The 16,729-nt window shown below is 43.9% G+C and overlaps 1 protein-coding gene across 2 annotated transcripts in view; it reads right to left on the bottom strand.

The window, feature by feature from the left end:
- Positions 1-321: 321 nt before the first annotated feature.
- ddx10 (DEAD (Asp-Glu-Ala-Asp) box polypeptide 10) overlaps positions 322-16,729 on the bottom strand; it is a 76,427-nt gene continuing 60,019 nt past the window's right edge. Inside the window, exons 17-18 of one of the 2 annotated variants that reach the window (XM_014137341.2) lie at positions 4,743-4,882; positions 322-742 (exon numbers count right to left, since the gene is read on the bottom strand). In XM_014137341.2, the coding sequence (XP_013992816.1) occupies positions 553-742; positions 4,743-4,882 (330 nt within the window). In that variant the 3' untranslated portion in view covers positions 322-552. Of the gene's footprint in view, positions 743-4,742; positions 4,889-16,729 lie in introns of both variants that reach the window. The other variant, XM_014137340.2, reaches the window with a different exon arrangement.

Below are 16,729 nucleotides of genomic sequence, written 5' to 3'. Positions count from 1 at the left end.
CCCCCTTGTAGTGTGGATCTCTCCTCTGGTGAGATCACAGGGGGTTGAAGGAATTATACATTCATTTCCTTCTAGAATGTGCCAAAGTAATTTACATCTGTGAAATGAAAAAGCTGAAAGTGGGCTTCGGGCTTTAACCAAGTGAGTGAACGGTGGTCGTGCTGCACCTGCATCGAGCTAGAATCTAATCATATTACAAGAGACATCACTTGGAACGAGATGCAGAGAAACACACATGCCAAGGAAATGGCTGTGTGATTACTTTGTCATGAAATAGATGGGCACTTGAAAGGGTATTTTAGAACAATGAGAAACAAAACATAAGGTAGAGCAAATTACTGTATTTCAAATAAACACTTGAGGACATTTTTTAAAAGTATGTGGATGGGTACTAGCTAAAGCACTTGTTTTACATATTGAATTACATTTTATGTATCAAACAAGCACACGTAATCACAGTAAAACAATAACAGGTCACTTGTTACTAACATTTGTTTTATGTTCCCAAAATAATGACAAGACCATAAGACAGTGTTGGGGGATTTGTTAGCCCTAGCTCCGGTTCCCCAGCAGATGCAGGACCAGTGCTTCGTCCTCAGCCAGAGAGAGGCCAGTGTCCAGGGGCTTGGCGGTTGCTTGTTGCCTGGGTCTCTTCCTGCTCCCTGCTGCCTCCTCTTCTTCTTCTTCACCCGAGTCATCGATGCGGTCACTGCGGATGCGCTTCCTCGTCCCAGCAGCAGGGCTTTAAACAGAGATAGGAGAAAGGGTTCAATCAGTTCAGCGCATATCAAGGGGAGTTGGGTTTATATTGAGGGCCAATCTATGGAGATGGGTATGAAAGGGGTTATGAGTAGGGACCCTGTGTTTTGCGCTTTAATGTCACATGACCTTGTTAAGAACCTTTATTTTAAGCCTTTTCCAGAAATTAGAATTACCCCAAAAATTAAAAGCAATTGTCTGGGGATAGTGCTGGACCAACTGACATAAAAAGAAAATGTGACTGTTTGATGAAAAAAGCTTTAAATAAAAAGGTTAAAATCCAGGTCATGTGGCATGATTGTCCAAAACACAGGGCCTTAGTTGATTGGATTATGGGAATATGGGAATCTGATGGGAATCTGTATAGAAGGGCGTAGAGGAATGCAACAGAGGCAATTTGGTTAAAAGTCTTCCAATGTTGCTAGCTGTTTGCTTGCGGTAGCCCACTGTTGGTTTTCTTTGTAATCGAGGGATGGAAAGAGGCATCCGTCACATAATAACTGGCTCTCTTTATTCAAAAGTTGTGAGATGGTGTGGAAAGAAGCAGTTCTATAGAGATCTCCAGGACTCTCTGTGTCAAGATGATCAGACACCAGTGATGGCATAATGGAATTAATCGAACAAATGAGCCGAACAAAACAAGTCTAAGTCTTTCATGAAGTCAAATGGTGTGGATAAAGGGAGATGGGAATGCTTTATCATGTCAACAGGGAGCAGAATGAAACGATGAGTCGTTGCTGATCGAGCCATCGCTCCTATTATCCATGTCTCCGATTTTTGACACTCCACAGCTCTAGGACTGGGTGGTGAGCACTAGGTAAAACAAAATGGCTGCCATGCATGCAGAACCCCATTGGGGTCATATTCATTAGGGCACACCATAGAGCTCTGCGATTATGGCCAAAAATCCATATCACAATAAATTAACTGAATTAATGCAATTTACCCTTTAAACTACTACTACTATTTTGATTGTTGTAGCCATCAATTGTCCCATTAACGATAACATATAACCAAACCTATTTAATTTCAAACTTCACATTTCTCTAGTATAGGCAACTTATCATAATGAACGATACATGTATCAGCAAAATGGCCACATTGGGTTCATCGTCCCAGCTCTAGCACACTGTAACAAAACGGTTTGCAACGGAAAACTAAAACAAGCGGTTTTTATTTTTTGAATGAATAAGTTCAGATGGCCTCTTCTCGTTTCGGCCCATTTTCTTCCATTTCATGTCTAACGAATCAGGACCCAGGTGTGTACATTAGTAAGGTTTGGCGAGTTACTTTTACATTAATCTTGCCAACCACAAACATGTAGGCAAGCGCATTTTCTTGACAGTCTTTCCGCTAGCCATAAGGAGGAGTGATTTCACCCAAAGTAAAAAGGAAAGGGGAATAGCAGTGGTACATTTGTCTTGCTTTGCTGTTTTGTTAGTGCTGACAGGGTGGTTCTCTAACCTTAGCCCATGGTGAACACAACCTGAGCCCAAATGAAGAACATAGTGTGTAGCACATCTGTTCGGTACAGATTGTGAGACATGAGAAGTTGGGGAATGGTCCCACCTGATCAGAAGATATATTTGCAATTATCATCTATAATAGCCAAAAGAGCAGCAACAGTAGATTTCAAAGAGCAGAAATGAGACTCATTCTGACAAGTTCCTAATTTACCCCTTAACTGACCCCTTCGTCAGATTTCTGTGCCTCTGTATCATTGTTCTTACCCTAAGTGTTTTTGCTGTAGACTCAATTTAATTCCTCAGGCCAGCAGGTCTCATATAGTATTGTGTTTAATATACTCCTGGGCGCCATAACACACCAGCCAAGCTGTATCTTATCTGCCACTTGGCTGAGAACAAGAACCTGACCAGCGGAAAATTAACAACCGAGTGGCAATAACATACCCTATATATCTACACGTCTATGATGGAACAATTAGTACTGTATCTTAAATAAATAAATTCATCTTTACATAAGTTCCAAAGCTTAGGAAGGCTCAATGTACTGTGTAGTGCTGAGGATGATTTAACCAAACCATTTCTGCCTGTATTGTTCGGTTCAATCACTGTCAAATCTAAGTCTCTGTTGAATTATTTAAGGCTTTTCGCCAACAGAACTGTATGTGCTAGTGTATAAAGTATAGAGTGGAATGGGGTTAACAACTGATATGAGGGAATGTTTCACATGTTACGGCCCTCGTGTCAATCATGGCTTAAGTTGTGTTGCTGTCCCCCTGGTGGTGGTTATACATCATTAACATGGTGCTAGAAACAAGAGAAATATGGGCTGCTCAAGGCTGTGCGTCGATCAATAGCTTCCCTAACGGGTTAGCAAGTAACATGCTTATGAATGTCTATATCCAGGTACAGCCAATTGGCCTTAGAGCCGTCTTGGGGACATCCATCCATCCGCTACTCCGTAATCCTACCACCATGCATCATTCCACCATCTGTTGCCCTGGAGATCATGGTCAAACAGCTCGGCGGTTAAGTCAGACAGGGAGACTCAATTACACTTTCATTCATCATCATCACAGGATGTGAGCAATGGAGTCAGACAGAAGAATTGGCCTGTACAGGCATGGATGGATTCAGCAGGGATAAGCCCAGAGTGAATGGATGGACAGTACAGTATATTCTTGCTGCGCTGTAACAACGGCCAGGCCTTATACAAGCAGCACAGGGAGGTTTCTCTTACAGATAGTGGTGTGTGGAAATCTGCCAGAAGAAGACACTAGGAGGAAAGAGAGAGAGGGAAAGAGAGGAGGAGGAGGTGCAGTAGAAGGTGTCAAGGAGAGGGTGATATATAAGTGGTGGCGTTCTGAGAAATCCCTCCCTAGTATAAACCAGCGTCCTGGGGAGAGAGACAGGCAGGCTGGCGGTAGAGCTGCGTGGTAAAGGGCCATCGTTGTCATGCAGTGAACGCGGGGAAGTGGAGCAGACTGTAAATCTGCTCTCGCCTGCAGCCCTCTGGGCTAACGGAGGAGGAGGAAGGAACATCTGCTGATCCTCCACACACAGGAAGCCGAAGGGAGGAATAAATGCAGGCGAAGGGAGCGAAAGACAGGCAGAGAGAGAGAGAAGTATGAGCAATTGAAAGGGAGATAAGTAGAAACAAGTCAGAGCGAGAGCACAAAGACAATAGTCCGTAGTACAGCGGTTCCCAACCTTTTCCAGTTACTCTGCCACCAACCGAATTGTGCTCTGCCCGGAGTACCCCCTCATTGTCATTTTACCAGTAAGACTATGGTCTCATGAGTCTCCTCAAGTGCCTAGCACCCCTGGATGGGAACCACTGCCGTAGTAGACAAAACATTGAGAAAAGACAGGAAGACGTGGAGCAGCAAACCAGAAGCCTCGTCCTGGCTGCCTCTCCGCCTTTAAATCCTTTGTGCATAACCCTGTAGCGAGAGGCCACGTTGCCCTTCACCCTCGGCTGCCACTTTAAATCTGCCTCTAATTACACACTTTATGGCCTATCTGCTGTCCGCCCGCGATCAATTCCTCGGCAAGCTACAGAGTGAGTACTCCCTCCTGGAAAGGGTATAATTCTGCTCCGGAGGCAATTACACAACAAATCCCAATAACCCCAGGCAGCCAAGCAGTGATACAACATCGCAAATCTAATGAATCTATTAATGCTCAATAGAAACAACCCCTCTTCGACAGACCGCCAGGCCTAAAATGCTGAGCATCTCATTTTTTCCCCCAATATGGATTCCTTGAGAAATGTCAAACCACGGCTTCTCGACTCTGTCTGGTAGTTTTGAAAGGATTGGAATGCATCAGTGATATCCAGACATCTAATCTATGCTTGGTCGAATTGATGTCTGTTCTTTCAGATTTACTCATCACAAAATCCGTACAGGTAGGGGCTGCGCATTGTCAAGCAATTTTAAAAGCCCTGTATGGAGCCTTTAGTCTATCATGGATCCAGTTTCAGCCTAAAGACTAGATGGTACAGTAGCCTTTTTTTACCTGATCTGGTCGTCTTCTTCCTCCTCTGAGTCGTAGTGTAGTTTGTCCGGGTCGGGCAGTGTGCTGGGGTCAAACTCTTCTCCATCAGAACCGCCCAGGTACGCTACCACCTCCTCTTCATCCTCCTCCTCACTGGACTTCTGCTCCTGGGACAAAATACACCATTACTACAAATACCTCAGGTGTTGGATCCAATAAGCAAATCAACCAATTGCGTGAAGACTATATGAACCCCTACGAATGTTTCACCGAATGTCTTGAAACAAGTTCTTACTGACCGAAAACAGACACATTTAAAAAAAGGTACAGGTGTAACTGTGAGGGTAAGACAGGAAATTAGCAGTTGGCATTAGCAATGCAATCAATGAATTAACATGGTTAGAGGGAGAAAACTTCACCCATAAACAGTAATGTGTATGTACCAATGTTTGTGTGCCCAATTAATGGATGTTATCTTTCACGAAGAGAAAGCTTGCCAAGCCACACTAAATCACATCCCTAAATGAACTCAGCGATAATACTGCAGTGGCGGACCAAAATAATAGTATGAAAATATATTCACAGCAAAACCCTGACGGATACAAAATACCTAGAAGGTTAATGCAGTGAGTCAAACAAACTCTGCCTGGTGCAAGAGCAGGTTAAAAGAAGAGGGGCAAGATAAACGCAGCTCGATAAAAAGGTTTACAGAGACAGGCAGAGGGGTAAGCCTCAATGTGAGCAGCGTAAACACAAGAATCGGGGGCACCAAACCACTCTGCTTCTGTGTGTTTCACTAATAACCCGTGGATCTCCATCACACAACGTAACCTACATATTCGGAGGGCAATAAAAGCTACAAATAAAACAAGTGGAAGTTCCAAGGTGTTTCACTGGGTGCTCTTTAATCTAAGCAGGGAATGAGAGGGGAGGTACTGAGAGAGGGAGAGGGAAATAATTGATCTACTTAAAATGGATGAAACTGCCCAGTGGAACGCACTTGATAATGAGCCCGGGTTCTCAGACCCACAGGGACGCCATTTTATGAAAGAATTTGGGACAAACGCATCCGTGGCAGATTTCTCTATGGACAGCTATAATGAGAGGGCCCTGTTTGTTCCACATATCTGAATCCGTGTCGCTAACCTCAGTGTTCAACAAGCCTTATTTGCCCCTCCCAGACTATTAATAGCTTCTAGAAAGCCTTGAAGAGGGGCCAATATTGCTGTTTTTAGCAACTTGATGGAACGTTAAGACCTATGCTGATTTTCATGACTAGAAGGTGGGCTGCTCAATTTCAACTGGCTTTGAAAACAGTCTTCAAAGCTCTGCTTTCTAAACCAACAGCTCTATCCAGACAAAATGTATCAGGCCATCTGACGTGTGAAAGACCTCCGCCACTGATTGTTTGAACAAAAAAAATAAAACAAATTTAAAGTACGTATCATGACGCGGCCTGTTACCGCAATCAGGTCAAAGGCTACCGTGGAAAGAAAGGGTCATGAGCATGAAATGTTATGGGACACCGAGTTAGCTACATCAATACACTCTACCCCTTTCAGAACTTTCCAAACATAACCTGCAGGATGGATTTTCCTACGTTCTTGTGACTACAGACTAAAGCGCTGGTAAGTCAATAGTTCAATGCACTTTGCTGATTTAATGACGATATCCACATGAAATGGAATAAAAGGCAGAGCTCTAAGCTTAGTGGATGACATTGAAGCAATAGCCATGCCGCATGTGTAGGCTTAATATGCATACAATAATAATACATTTACATGCAGCAGGATGAAAAGCAATAAAATCCCATAGAAATAAGTAAGTATATAAAAGTACACCGAACACGATGACAGACTAACCAGGGAGAAAACTAAACACGATGACAGACTAACCAGGGAGAAAACTAAACACGATGACAGACTAACCAGGGAGAAAACTAAACACGATGACAGACTAACCAGGGAGAAAACTAAACACGATGACAGACTAACCAGGGAGAAAACTAAACACGATGACAGACTAACCAGGGAGAAAACTAAACACGATGACAGACTAACCAGGGAGAAAACTAAACACGATGACAGACTAACCAGGGAGAAAACTAAACACGATGACAGACTAACCAGGGAGAAAACTAAACACGATGACAGACTAACCAGGGAGAAAACTAAACACGATGACAGACTAACCAGGGAGAAAACTAAACACGATGACAGACTAACCAGGGAGAAAACTAAACACGATGACAGACTAACCAGGGAGAAAACTAAACACGATGACAGACTAACCAGGGAGAAAACTAAACACGATGACAGACTAACCAGGGAGAAAACTAAACACGATGACAGACTAACCAGGGAGAAAACTAAACACGATGACAGACTAACCAGGGAGAAAACTAAACACGATGACAGACTAACCAGGGAGAAAACTAAACACGATGACAGACTAACCAGGGAGAAAACTAAACACGATGACAGACTTTTTTGAGTGGATCTAGATGTACATATGCATCTGCATAATAGTGAAATCTGAGTCCAAAGTGATGGGAGAAACTGACCAAGGAGTAGCATTTAAATAATAAACAGTAATGGACCTAACCTTGTGATACAGGGGCTGGGGCAGATCTGCAGTTTCCAAGGGAGACAATTTGTTGTCTATCAGATGGGTAGTGGAACCAGGCAAGGGGTGTTCTGGAGACTCCAAGAAGCCTCTAGATGTGGCCAGTTAAAATCTGATGACAGTGTCAAATGCTACAGACGGGTCCAGGAGGATGGAGATGTTCCCAGCTTGAGCAGCACCGAGATTGTCGTTCACTACCTTTACCGAGGAAGTTTCAGTGCTATGCATAGCCCATAAGCCTGACTGGAGGGGCTCAAAAAGTTCATGAGATGCTATATGTTGTTGGATTTGTGAGGCTAACAACCGCTCAAGCACTTTATTGAGGAAGGGGAGTACACAGTATGCCAGTTTTTGACTCTTCTCATGTTAGAGATCTTATCGACTCCTATACTCATTTACGACCCAGAGGCAACAAAATGTGGATGGGGTGGGACTTGTAGCAATTCTAGTATCTAGGGGGGAAATCTAATCTGTGCTTAACCTAATGTTCGAACACTAAGGAGGAGTATCAGCAGCAGCAGTTTCCTGCCGCTAGTCTTGCTGTGCAGTGAGACAGATTCAGTGTCTGCGCGCGCTGTAAACCAATCCTGAATGGAGACCTGGCTTTTGTACGATTCATTTGAAATTCTGCTAGCAAGACCTGCGGCAATAACAGTCCTGTCATATCCACTTGAACAGAATAAAAACAAGAGTTCGCCCTGCCTCATGCTGACGTCAGGGACAGTTACAAATCAATAAAAAAAAACTTTCTAAATATGCTTTGAGTAGTTCATGACCCTAGGGTGGAAACACTACCACACTGAACATTTTATACGGTTCTAACTAACTTCAAACTAAAATTGTCAGCATTTATCAATTTCTGCATTTTTGTTATCATTACCACACTGTTCCCCACAGAGCTGCATAATATGGGGGGGATCTATGCCTAGTTAATTGGTGAACTGTTGGGATCATGGAAATAGAATGATTCATCTAATTCTATGGTTGGAATATAGTGGGCAGCACCTTGAATATATTGTTTGACATGATAATGAATGAATAAGCCAAGGAGGAATTATTGACAGGGTAGGAACCAAAGTGTTGGTCAGTGTTTCCAGGGGACTCTAATTAGTTGTTACATAACATGGTTTCTTACCGTTGCACAAACATGCTTATCTAGGCCTACATCACTGGTACCTGAGGAGTATTTACATTTTTAATAAAGCCCCTTTGTGGGGAAAAACTCATTCTGATTGGCTGGGCCTGACTGCACCCCTGCCCAGTCATTTGAAATCCATAGATTAGGGCCTAATGAACTTCAATTGACGCATTTCCTTAACTGAACTGTAACTCAGTAAAATCTTTGAAATTGTGACATGTAACGTTTATATTTTTGTTCAGTATAGTAAAATATGGTATACTGCCCAACTGTATTTTTTCTAACCTGATCATTATCTACAGATTAACAGCGACAATGAGTCTCTCTCTCTCACTTTGACCAGTATATTAGTAATTACAACAAAAAAACCAAAGCCGACTGTATCACAAACTAAATATACTGAAGAACTGGCAGCATAATTCCACACCACCAAGCAAGCCGGTGCGTGGTCTCATCTCATTATCTTCAGTACAGTCTCAGATGTTCAAGTTAGTGCAATCTCAGCCCCCTGAAGGGAGACCTATGGACTCATCAAAACAAGAATGCCATACTGAGCTGAGAGAGGAGCCAGTGTTACCGTAGAAACTGAAAACCCTTTAGACATATTACAGATACGGTCTGGAAAATAACTAAACAATACAATACTCAGAGCACCTTTAGTTGTAAATTCCACAGTATATGGCATGCCATGTATTGATTGAAACAGGATGTCATATTATATATGAATAACGTCATGTTCAGTGGTTGCCATGGCGCCGTGGGGTCCCCAACAGAAAGCTCTAAATGTTGTGCATATGTTCGTTATTTTTTTTTATAACTGCATTTTTCAATCAACTTCTTTAGTTTTTAACTTAATGAGGGTTGATCTGAAATAACTGGTGGTAACCCACGGAGTTACAGGAATGATGACGGCAAGCCAGTTTATTTAGCTTGGCTTGGCTCCCTCCTCTCAAGCTACTGCTACTGACTGCCTTTCCCAACTGCCTAGACATCTGAAGCTGTGGAAGCCCCCAACTGCCTAGACATTTGAAGCTGTGGAAGCCCCCAACTGCCTAGACATCTGAAGCTGTGGAAGCCCCCAACTGCCTAGACATCTGAAGCTGTGGAAGCCCCCAACTGCCTAGACATCTGAAGCTGTGGAAGCCCCCAACTGCCTAGACATCTGAAGCTGTGGAAGCCCCCAACTGCCTAGACATCTGAAGCTGTGGAAGCCCCCAACTGCCTAGACATCTGAAGCTGTGGAAGCCCCCAACTGCCTAGACATCTGAAGCTGTGGAAGCCCCCAACTGCCTAGACATCTGAAGCTGTGGAAGCCCCCAACTGCCTAGACATCTGAAGCTGTGGAAGCCCCCAACTGCCTAGACATCTGAAGCTGTGGAAGCCCCCAACTGCCTAGACATCTGAAGCTGTGGAAGCCCCCAACTGCCTAGACATCTGAAGCTGTGGAAGCCCCCAACTGCCTAGACATCTGAAGCTGTGGAAGCCCCCAACTGCCTAGACATCTGAAGCTGTGGAAGCCCCCAACTGCCTAGACATCTGAAGCTGTGGAAGCCCCCAACTGCCTAGACATCTGAAGCTGTGGAAGCCCCCAACTGCCTAGACATCTGAAGCTGTGGAAGCCCCCAACTGCCTAGACATCTGAAGCTGTGGAAGCCCCCAACTGCCTAGACATCTGAAGCTGTGGAAGCCCCCAACTGCCTAGACATCTGAAGCTGTGGAAGCCCCCAACTGCCTAGACATCTGTAGCTGTGGAAGACCCCAACTGCCTAGACATCTGAAGCTGTGGAAGACCCCACTGCCTAGACATCTGAAGCTGTGGAAGACCCCACTGCCTAGACATCTGAAGCTGTGGAAGCCCCCACTGCCTAGACATCTGAAGCTGTGGAAGACCAACTGCCTAGACATCTGAAGCTGTGGAAGCCCCCACTGCCTAGACATCTGAAGCTGTGGAAGCCCCCACTGCCTAGACATCTGAAGCTGTGGAAGACCCCACTGCCTAGACATCTGAAGCTGTGGAAGACCAACTGCCTAGACATCTGAAGCTGTGGAAGCCCCCACTGCCTAGACATCTGAAGCTGTGGAAGCCCAACTGCCTAGACATCTGAAGCTGTGGAAGACCAACTGCCTAGACATCTGAAGCTGTGGAAGCCCCCACTGCCTAGACATCTGAAGCTGTGGAAGCCCAACTGCCTAGACATCTGAAGCTGTGGAAGACCAACTGCCTAGACATCTGAAGCTGTGGAAGACCAACTGCCTAGACATCTGAAGCTGTGGAAGACCAACTGCCTAGACATCTGAAGCTGTGGAAGACCAACCATGAACTGCAAGATGCCTACATTTGTTTTTGTTTTCAATGCGACTGACATTCTTGTTTAAAATGAAAAGCGCTATATAAAATAAATATATTATTATTATTAGCTCAAAGCTTTTCAAGGCACCACCATTATTTTAAGGTCAAAGTAAAAAGCTGACATTCAACATCATGCAATGTTTATTTCCCTTGTGTGTGCGCACAGACTTCTTTTACAAGCCTTTACTGTGTCAGCTAGTTTAACACACATCTTCAGAGGCACCACCTGGGATGTCACGTCGATTAAGATGTCTCAATCTACACACACACACAAGTGTACACAGGCAAAATCCATGCCTCGTGCCAGCTTAGAATGGCTCCAGCCAGCACTTTAGCCAATGAATATTTAAATAAATGCTGTAATCACTTAGCATTTAGGAGACCATCAAATGTATGTGACGCTTTAAACGCTGGAATACTAGGCATTAATATTTCAGGACACGGTCATCTAGATCCTCCAGGATTCCTTATTTCCACCTATTCATTCAATTTAGGAGTTTACTGATTAAAGCATGGCCTCTGTATCAACATTGGGCCAACAACTAGGCACAAAACACTAACACAGACAGAAATCCCAGTGTGGGAGCAATAAAAGAGAAGGGAGGACAGATTGATGAGAACACAGAAGTATTTTAGGAGAAATTCTGACATGCCACCACAGCTCACGCTCCCTGGTGGACTTTAATCAAATCTCTTCAGGCCCCTGGTGATGGATTCTCATTTAGAGCTTCATCTCTGAAAGTCTAACTCTGGGAAAAGTGGAAAGCAGTCTGAGGCAGCATGGAGGGAACATTTATTACTAACCTGTCAGACATTAGGCTGTCTGAACTCATTGGCGCATGCAGAGCTACCACCGGCATTTCTCATCAGGATTACATAAAAGTAAGACCTAAAAGGCTTGCCAGGATTCGAAAATGCACAGATGCTAAATCTGAGAGGGTTTATAGATAATATAGTGAAAGTTATGAGACAAGGAAGTGAACAAACCCGAAAAGCCTTGAGCGTAACATTGACACTGCTCATTAGATAATATTCGTACCCATTTGGACACCAAAACTATGTGCAAAACTCGAATCTGTTCATTGGTCGGTCAAGCGAAGTAATTAACAATACACAATACTTAATTTGCTGCATAGAACACTTGAGAGAGGCTTTTAGGTATCAATTGAAAGCAATAAATGATAGCACCGACTCAGGTACAAAATACTGTAGATGTGATAACTGAGCACAAGAGCACCACCAGGTCCAATGAGAATCGGTTGTCAAAGGGTGGTATGGATACCTCTTCTCAACACCAGCGCCGAGGCATCGATTGGACAATTAAATCGCTGCATCCACACATCAACATTTGCATATGCTTGTTATACGGGGTATCCCCCAGAGAGAGTGGGAAAAGAACAGACATGACAGCTGCCATCTTGAAACAGTGGACGGCCTCCTGAAACGGATGACAACGGCTGTTTTCCAGTTCTCTCGGACTCTGCCGGATATAATTATTCCAGGAGGAGCAGAGAAACACTGGATTGGCCATCAGGCTGCTGCCAAATTCTCTGCAAAGATTACTTTTAAAATACCAACAAAGGGCGGTTACCCCTTCTAACTTCAACTTCTGATGCAGAGAGTCCGGGCATTGTGGTTCTCTTGGCATGCCATCACAGTAATACACTTATCCTGGGTTTGGAAATGAGTCAAGCAAAATGCCATCTGTCCGAAGTGGGGGCTTTGTTTGATAAATCTTAGTCTTGGGATATCTCTATTTAAAAGAGTTGGAGTGAGTGGTGGTTAAATCAGCTTCACTCAAACGTCAGCAAGCTAAGTGGGCTTGGTAGGGCCAGTATCAAAATGTTCATGTTTGTGCACTGGTCTGTGCGAGGATGATAAGGGCCTCCAAAGCCTAACAGCTTTGTATATGAAATGTTCTTTACGTGACTGAACTGTGTCACATTTGGAAGCACATCACATAAAATCAACATATACAGTCAGGTCCAAAATTATTGGTACCCTTGATAAAATAAATACAAATACTGAGCTATATTATACAATTGCTCAGATAGAGATTTTGTTAAGCAAGTACTATTATTTTCTCTCGATTAGATAGGTGTCAAAATTATTGGCATCCTGTTTTCAATACCTTACCTTGTGTACAGCTGTTACGGTGAACCGGCAGTCAAGATTAATGACTGCACTCAAACACCTCATTCCAAAATCATGGGTATTAATAAGGAGTTGGTCCTCCCCTTTGCTGCTATAACAGCCTCCACTCTTCTGGGAAGGTTTTCCACTAGATGTTGGAACATTGCTGCGGGGACTTGCTTCCATTCAGCCACAAGAGCATTAGTGAGGTCGGGAATTGATGTTGGGCGACTAGGCCTGGCTCGCAGTTGGCATTCCAATTCACTCCAAAGATATTCGATGTGGATGAGGTCAGGTCTCTGTAGGCCAGTAAAGTTCTTCCACACCGATCTCAAACTATTTCTGTACGGACTTCGCTTTGTGCACGGGGGCATTGTCATGCTGAAACAGGAAAAAACCTTCCCTAAACTGTTGTCAAAGTTGGAAGCACAGAATCGTCTAGAATGTCATTCTATGCTGTAGTTTTAAGATTTCCCTTCACGGGAACTAACGAGCCTAACCCGAACCATGAAAAATCAGCACCAGACTATTATTCCTTCTCCACCAAACTTTACAGTTGGTTACACAATACACTATACATTCGGGCAGTAAGCGTTCTCCTGGCATCCACCAAACCCAGATTCGTCCGTTGGACTGCCAGATGGTGAAGCGTGATTCATCACTCCAGAGTCCAATGGTGGCGAACTTTACACCACTCTAGTCGACACTTGGCATTGCGCATGGTGATCTTATGTTTGTGTGCGGCTGCTTGGTCATGAAAACACATTTCATGAAGCTCCTGACAAACATTTTTTGTGCTGGAGTTTCTTCCAGAGGCAGTTTGGAACTCAGTAGTGAGAGCTGAAACCGAGGACAGATGCGCTACGATTTTCACCACTCAGAGGTCCCGTTCTGTGAGCTTGTGTGGCCTTCCACTTCGCAGCTGAACCATTGTTGCTCCTAGAAGTTTCCACTTCACATAAACAGCACTTACAGTTGACCTGGGGCAGCTCTAGCAGGGCAGAAATTTGACAAACTGACTTGTTGAAAAAGGTGGCACCCTAGTCACTGAGCTCTCCAGTAAAGCCATTCTACTGCCAATGTTTGTCTATGGAGATTGCATGGCTGTGTGCTTGATTTTATACACGTCAGCAAAGGGTGTGGCAGATTGTGGCACAGCCCGGGAATGAAGCCGGGTCTGAGGTAACTCCTCTAGCAATGCGATGCAGTGCCTTAGACCGCTGCACCACTCGGGAGGCCCTATGCTTATATGTTTTGAAAAGGTTTGTAACAACTAGGCCCAAGACACCTGGAACACTGTTGGAGAGCCCATATCCTAGTGATACATGTGTTCTTATAAGCCCAGTCAATGAGCAATCGTATGTGAAAAATAGTGGCCAGTCACAACAAGGTTAAAAGAGAAGGACAGCTTTCTCGTGCTGCTCTGTTGATTAATACATTCTTAAAATTAAGCACATTCATCTGCTTTACAAACCACACGTATCTTCCATTCGCTATTCAAGTGCAGGATATAGATTACTTTTTTTTATGGCCATTCTAAACAAAATAAAAATTCCACACATATTACAGGCACTATGTAAAGACCAGATTCAATTGAGAATAGTCTGATGGGTGAGAATATCATATGCTTGTCAAATTGTTAATGAGAGACTGATGAAGTGTGTGCAGCCTGCGCAAGAAACAGAGCAGCGCGATTGCCTTTCATGAAACTTTTTCCAAAGAGTCATTTGTCGCATCATGCAGCCTTAAGCCGAAAACGCATGGCGGGACGCCATTGAAATTTGCGTGTGACACAGAGCATCAATTCACACACTGTGTAGCGTATGCCTACTTAATTATCATGAGAATCCATATAAACAGTTGTATTTGTAATGTTCGCTATGTAGCACTTGTATATTATTGTCGTGTTTCTTTTGACTCACCTTACAGTGCATTCGGAAAGTATTCAGCCCCTTTCACTTTTTCCACATTTTGTTAAGTTACAGCCTTACTCTAAAATGTATTAAAATGTTTTAATCATGAATCTACAAACAATACACCATAATGAGAAAGCTAAAATACCTTATTTACATAAGTATTCCGAGCCTTTGCTATGAGACTTGAAATTGAGCTCCGGTGCATCCTGGCCAAACTGAGCAATTGGGGGAGAAGGGCCTTGGTCAGGGAGGTGACCAAGAACCCGATGGCCCTTCTTACACAGCTCCAGAATTCCTCTGTGGAGACGGGAGAACCTTCCAGAAGGACAACTATCTCTGCAGCACTCCGCCAAATCAGGCCTTTATGGTAGAGTGGCCAGATGGAAGCCACTCCTCAGTAAAAGGCACATGACAGCCCGCTAGGAAGTTTGCCAAAAGGCAACTAAAGGAATCAAACAAGATTCTATGGTCTGATGAAACCAAGATTGAACTCCGGTAGATGCCAGGAGAATGCTACCTGCCCGAATGCATAGTGTCAACTGTAAAGTTTGGTGGAGGAGGAATAATGGTCTGGGGCTGTTATTCATGGTTTGGGCTAGGCTCCTTTGCTCCAGTGAAGGGAAATCTTAACGCTACAGCATGCAATGACATTCTAGACGATTCTGTGCTTCCAACTTTGTGGCAACAGTTTGGCTAAGGCCCTCCGCTTTCAGCATAACAATGCCCCTGTGCACAAAGCGAGGCCCATACGTAAATGGTTTGTAGAGATCGGTGTAGAAGAACCTGACTGGACTGCACAGAGCCCTGATATCAACCCCATCAAACATATTTGGGATGAATTGCAACGCCGACTGCGAGCCAGGCCTAATCGCTCAACACCAGTACCCAACCTCACTAATGCTCATGGCTGCAGCAAATGTCTATTGGAAAGCCTTCCCAGAAGAGTGCAGGCTGTTAAAGCAGCAAATGGGGGGGGGGGGGGCAACTCCATATTACATGCCCATGATTTTGGAATGAGATGTTCGAAAAGCAGGTGTCCACATACTTTTGGTCATGTAGTCCACCCACACACACTAGGCTCTTTCGCCATCTTACATATACAACTTTATTTGTTCATCGAAAATAGTGAATAACACCACAGGTTAATGAGAAGGGTGTGCTTGAAAGGATGCACATAATTCTGCAATGTTGGGTTGTATTGGAGAATCTGTCTTAAATAATTTTCCACACACAGTCTGTGCCTGTATTTAGTTTTTCATGTTAGTGAGGGCTGAGAATTCACTCTCACATAGGTACATGGTTGCAAAGGGCATCAGTGTATTAACAGCACGATTTGCCAAGGCAGGATACTCTGAACAGCCCAATACAGAAATCTGGCAGTGGCTTCTGATTATACTCAATTTTCACAGAAGCACTTGTTGCAATTTCGATGAGGCTCTCTTATTCAGATATCGGTAAGTGGACTGGAGGAAGGTCCTTGTTAGTGCAGACAGAGAAGAGCTCCAAATTCTTAATCATAGCCTCAATTTTGTCCCGCACATTGAATATAGTTGCGGAGAGTCCCTGTAAGTCTAGATTCAGATCATTAAGGCGAGAAAAAACATCACCCAGATAGGCCAGTCGTGTGAGAAACTCGTCATCATGCAAGCGGTCAGACAAGTGAAAATTATGTTCAGTAAAGAAAACTTTATGCTCGTCTCTCAATTTAAAAAAAAACGTGTCAATACTTTGCCCCTTGATAACCAGCGCACTTCTGTATGTTGTAAAAGCGTTACATGGTCGCTGCCCATATCATTGCATAGTGCAAAAACAGTGGTTTGCAGAAGAGGATGTCTTCCTTAACTGA

Source organism: Salmo salar, chromosome ssa13 (genome assembly GCF_905237065.1).
Source record: "Salmo salar chromosome ssa13, Ssal_v3.1, whole genome shotgun sequence".
Classification (NCBI taxonomy): Eukaryota; Metazoa; Chordata; class Actinopteri; order Salmoniformes; family Salmonidae; genus Salmo; species Salmo salar.
Note: the sequence above shows the minus strand (reverse complement) of the source record. Positions and strands in the feature narration are given on the sequence as shown.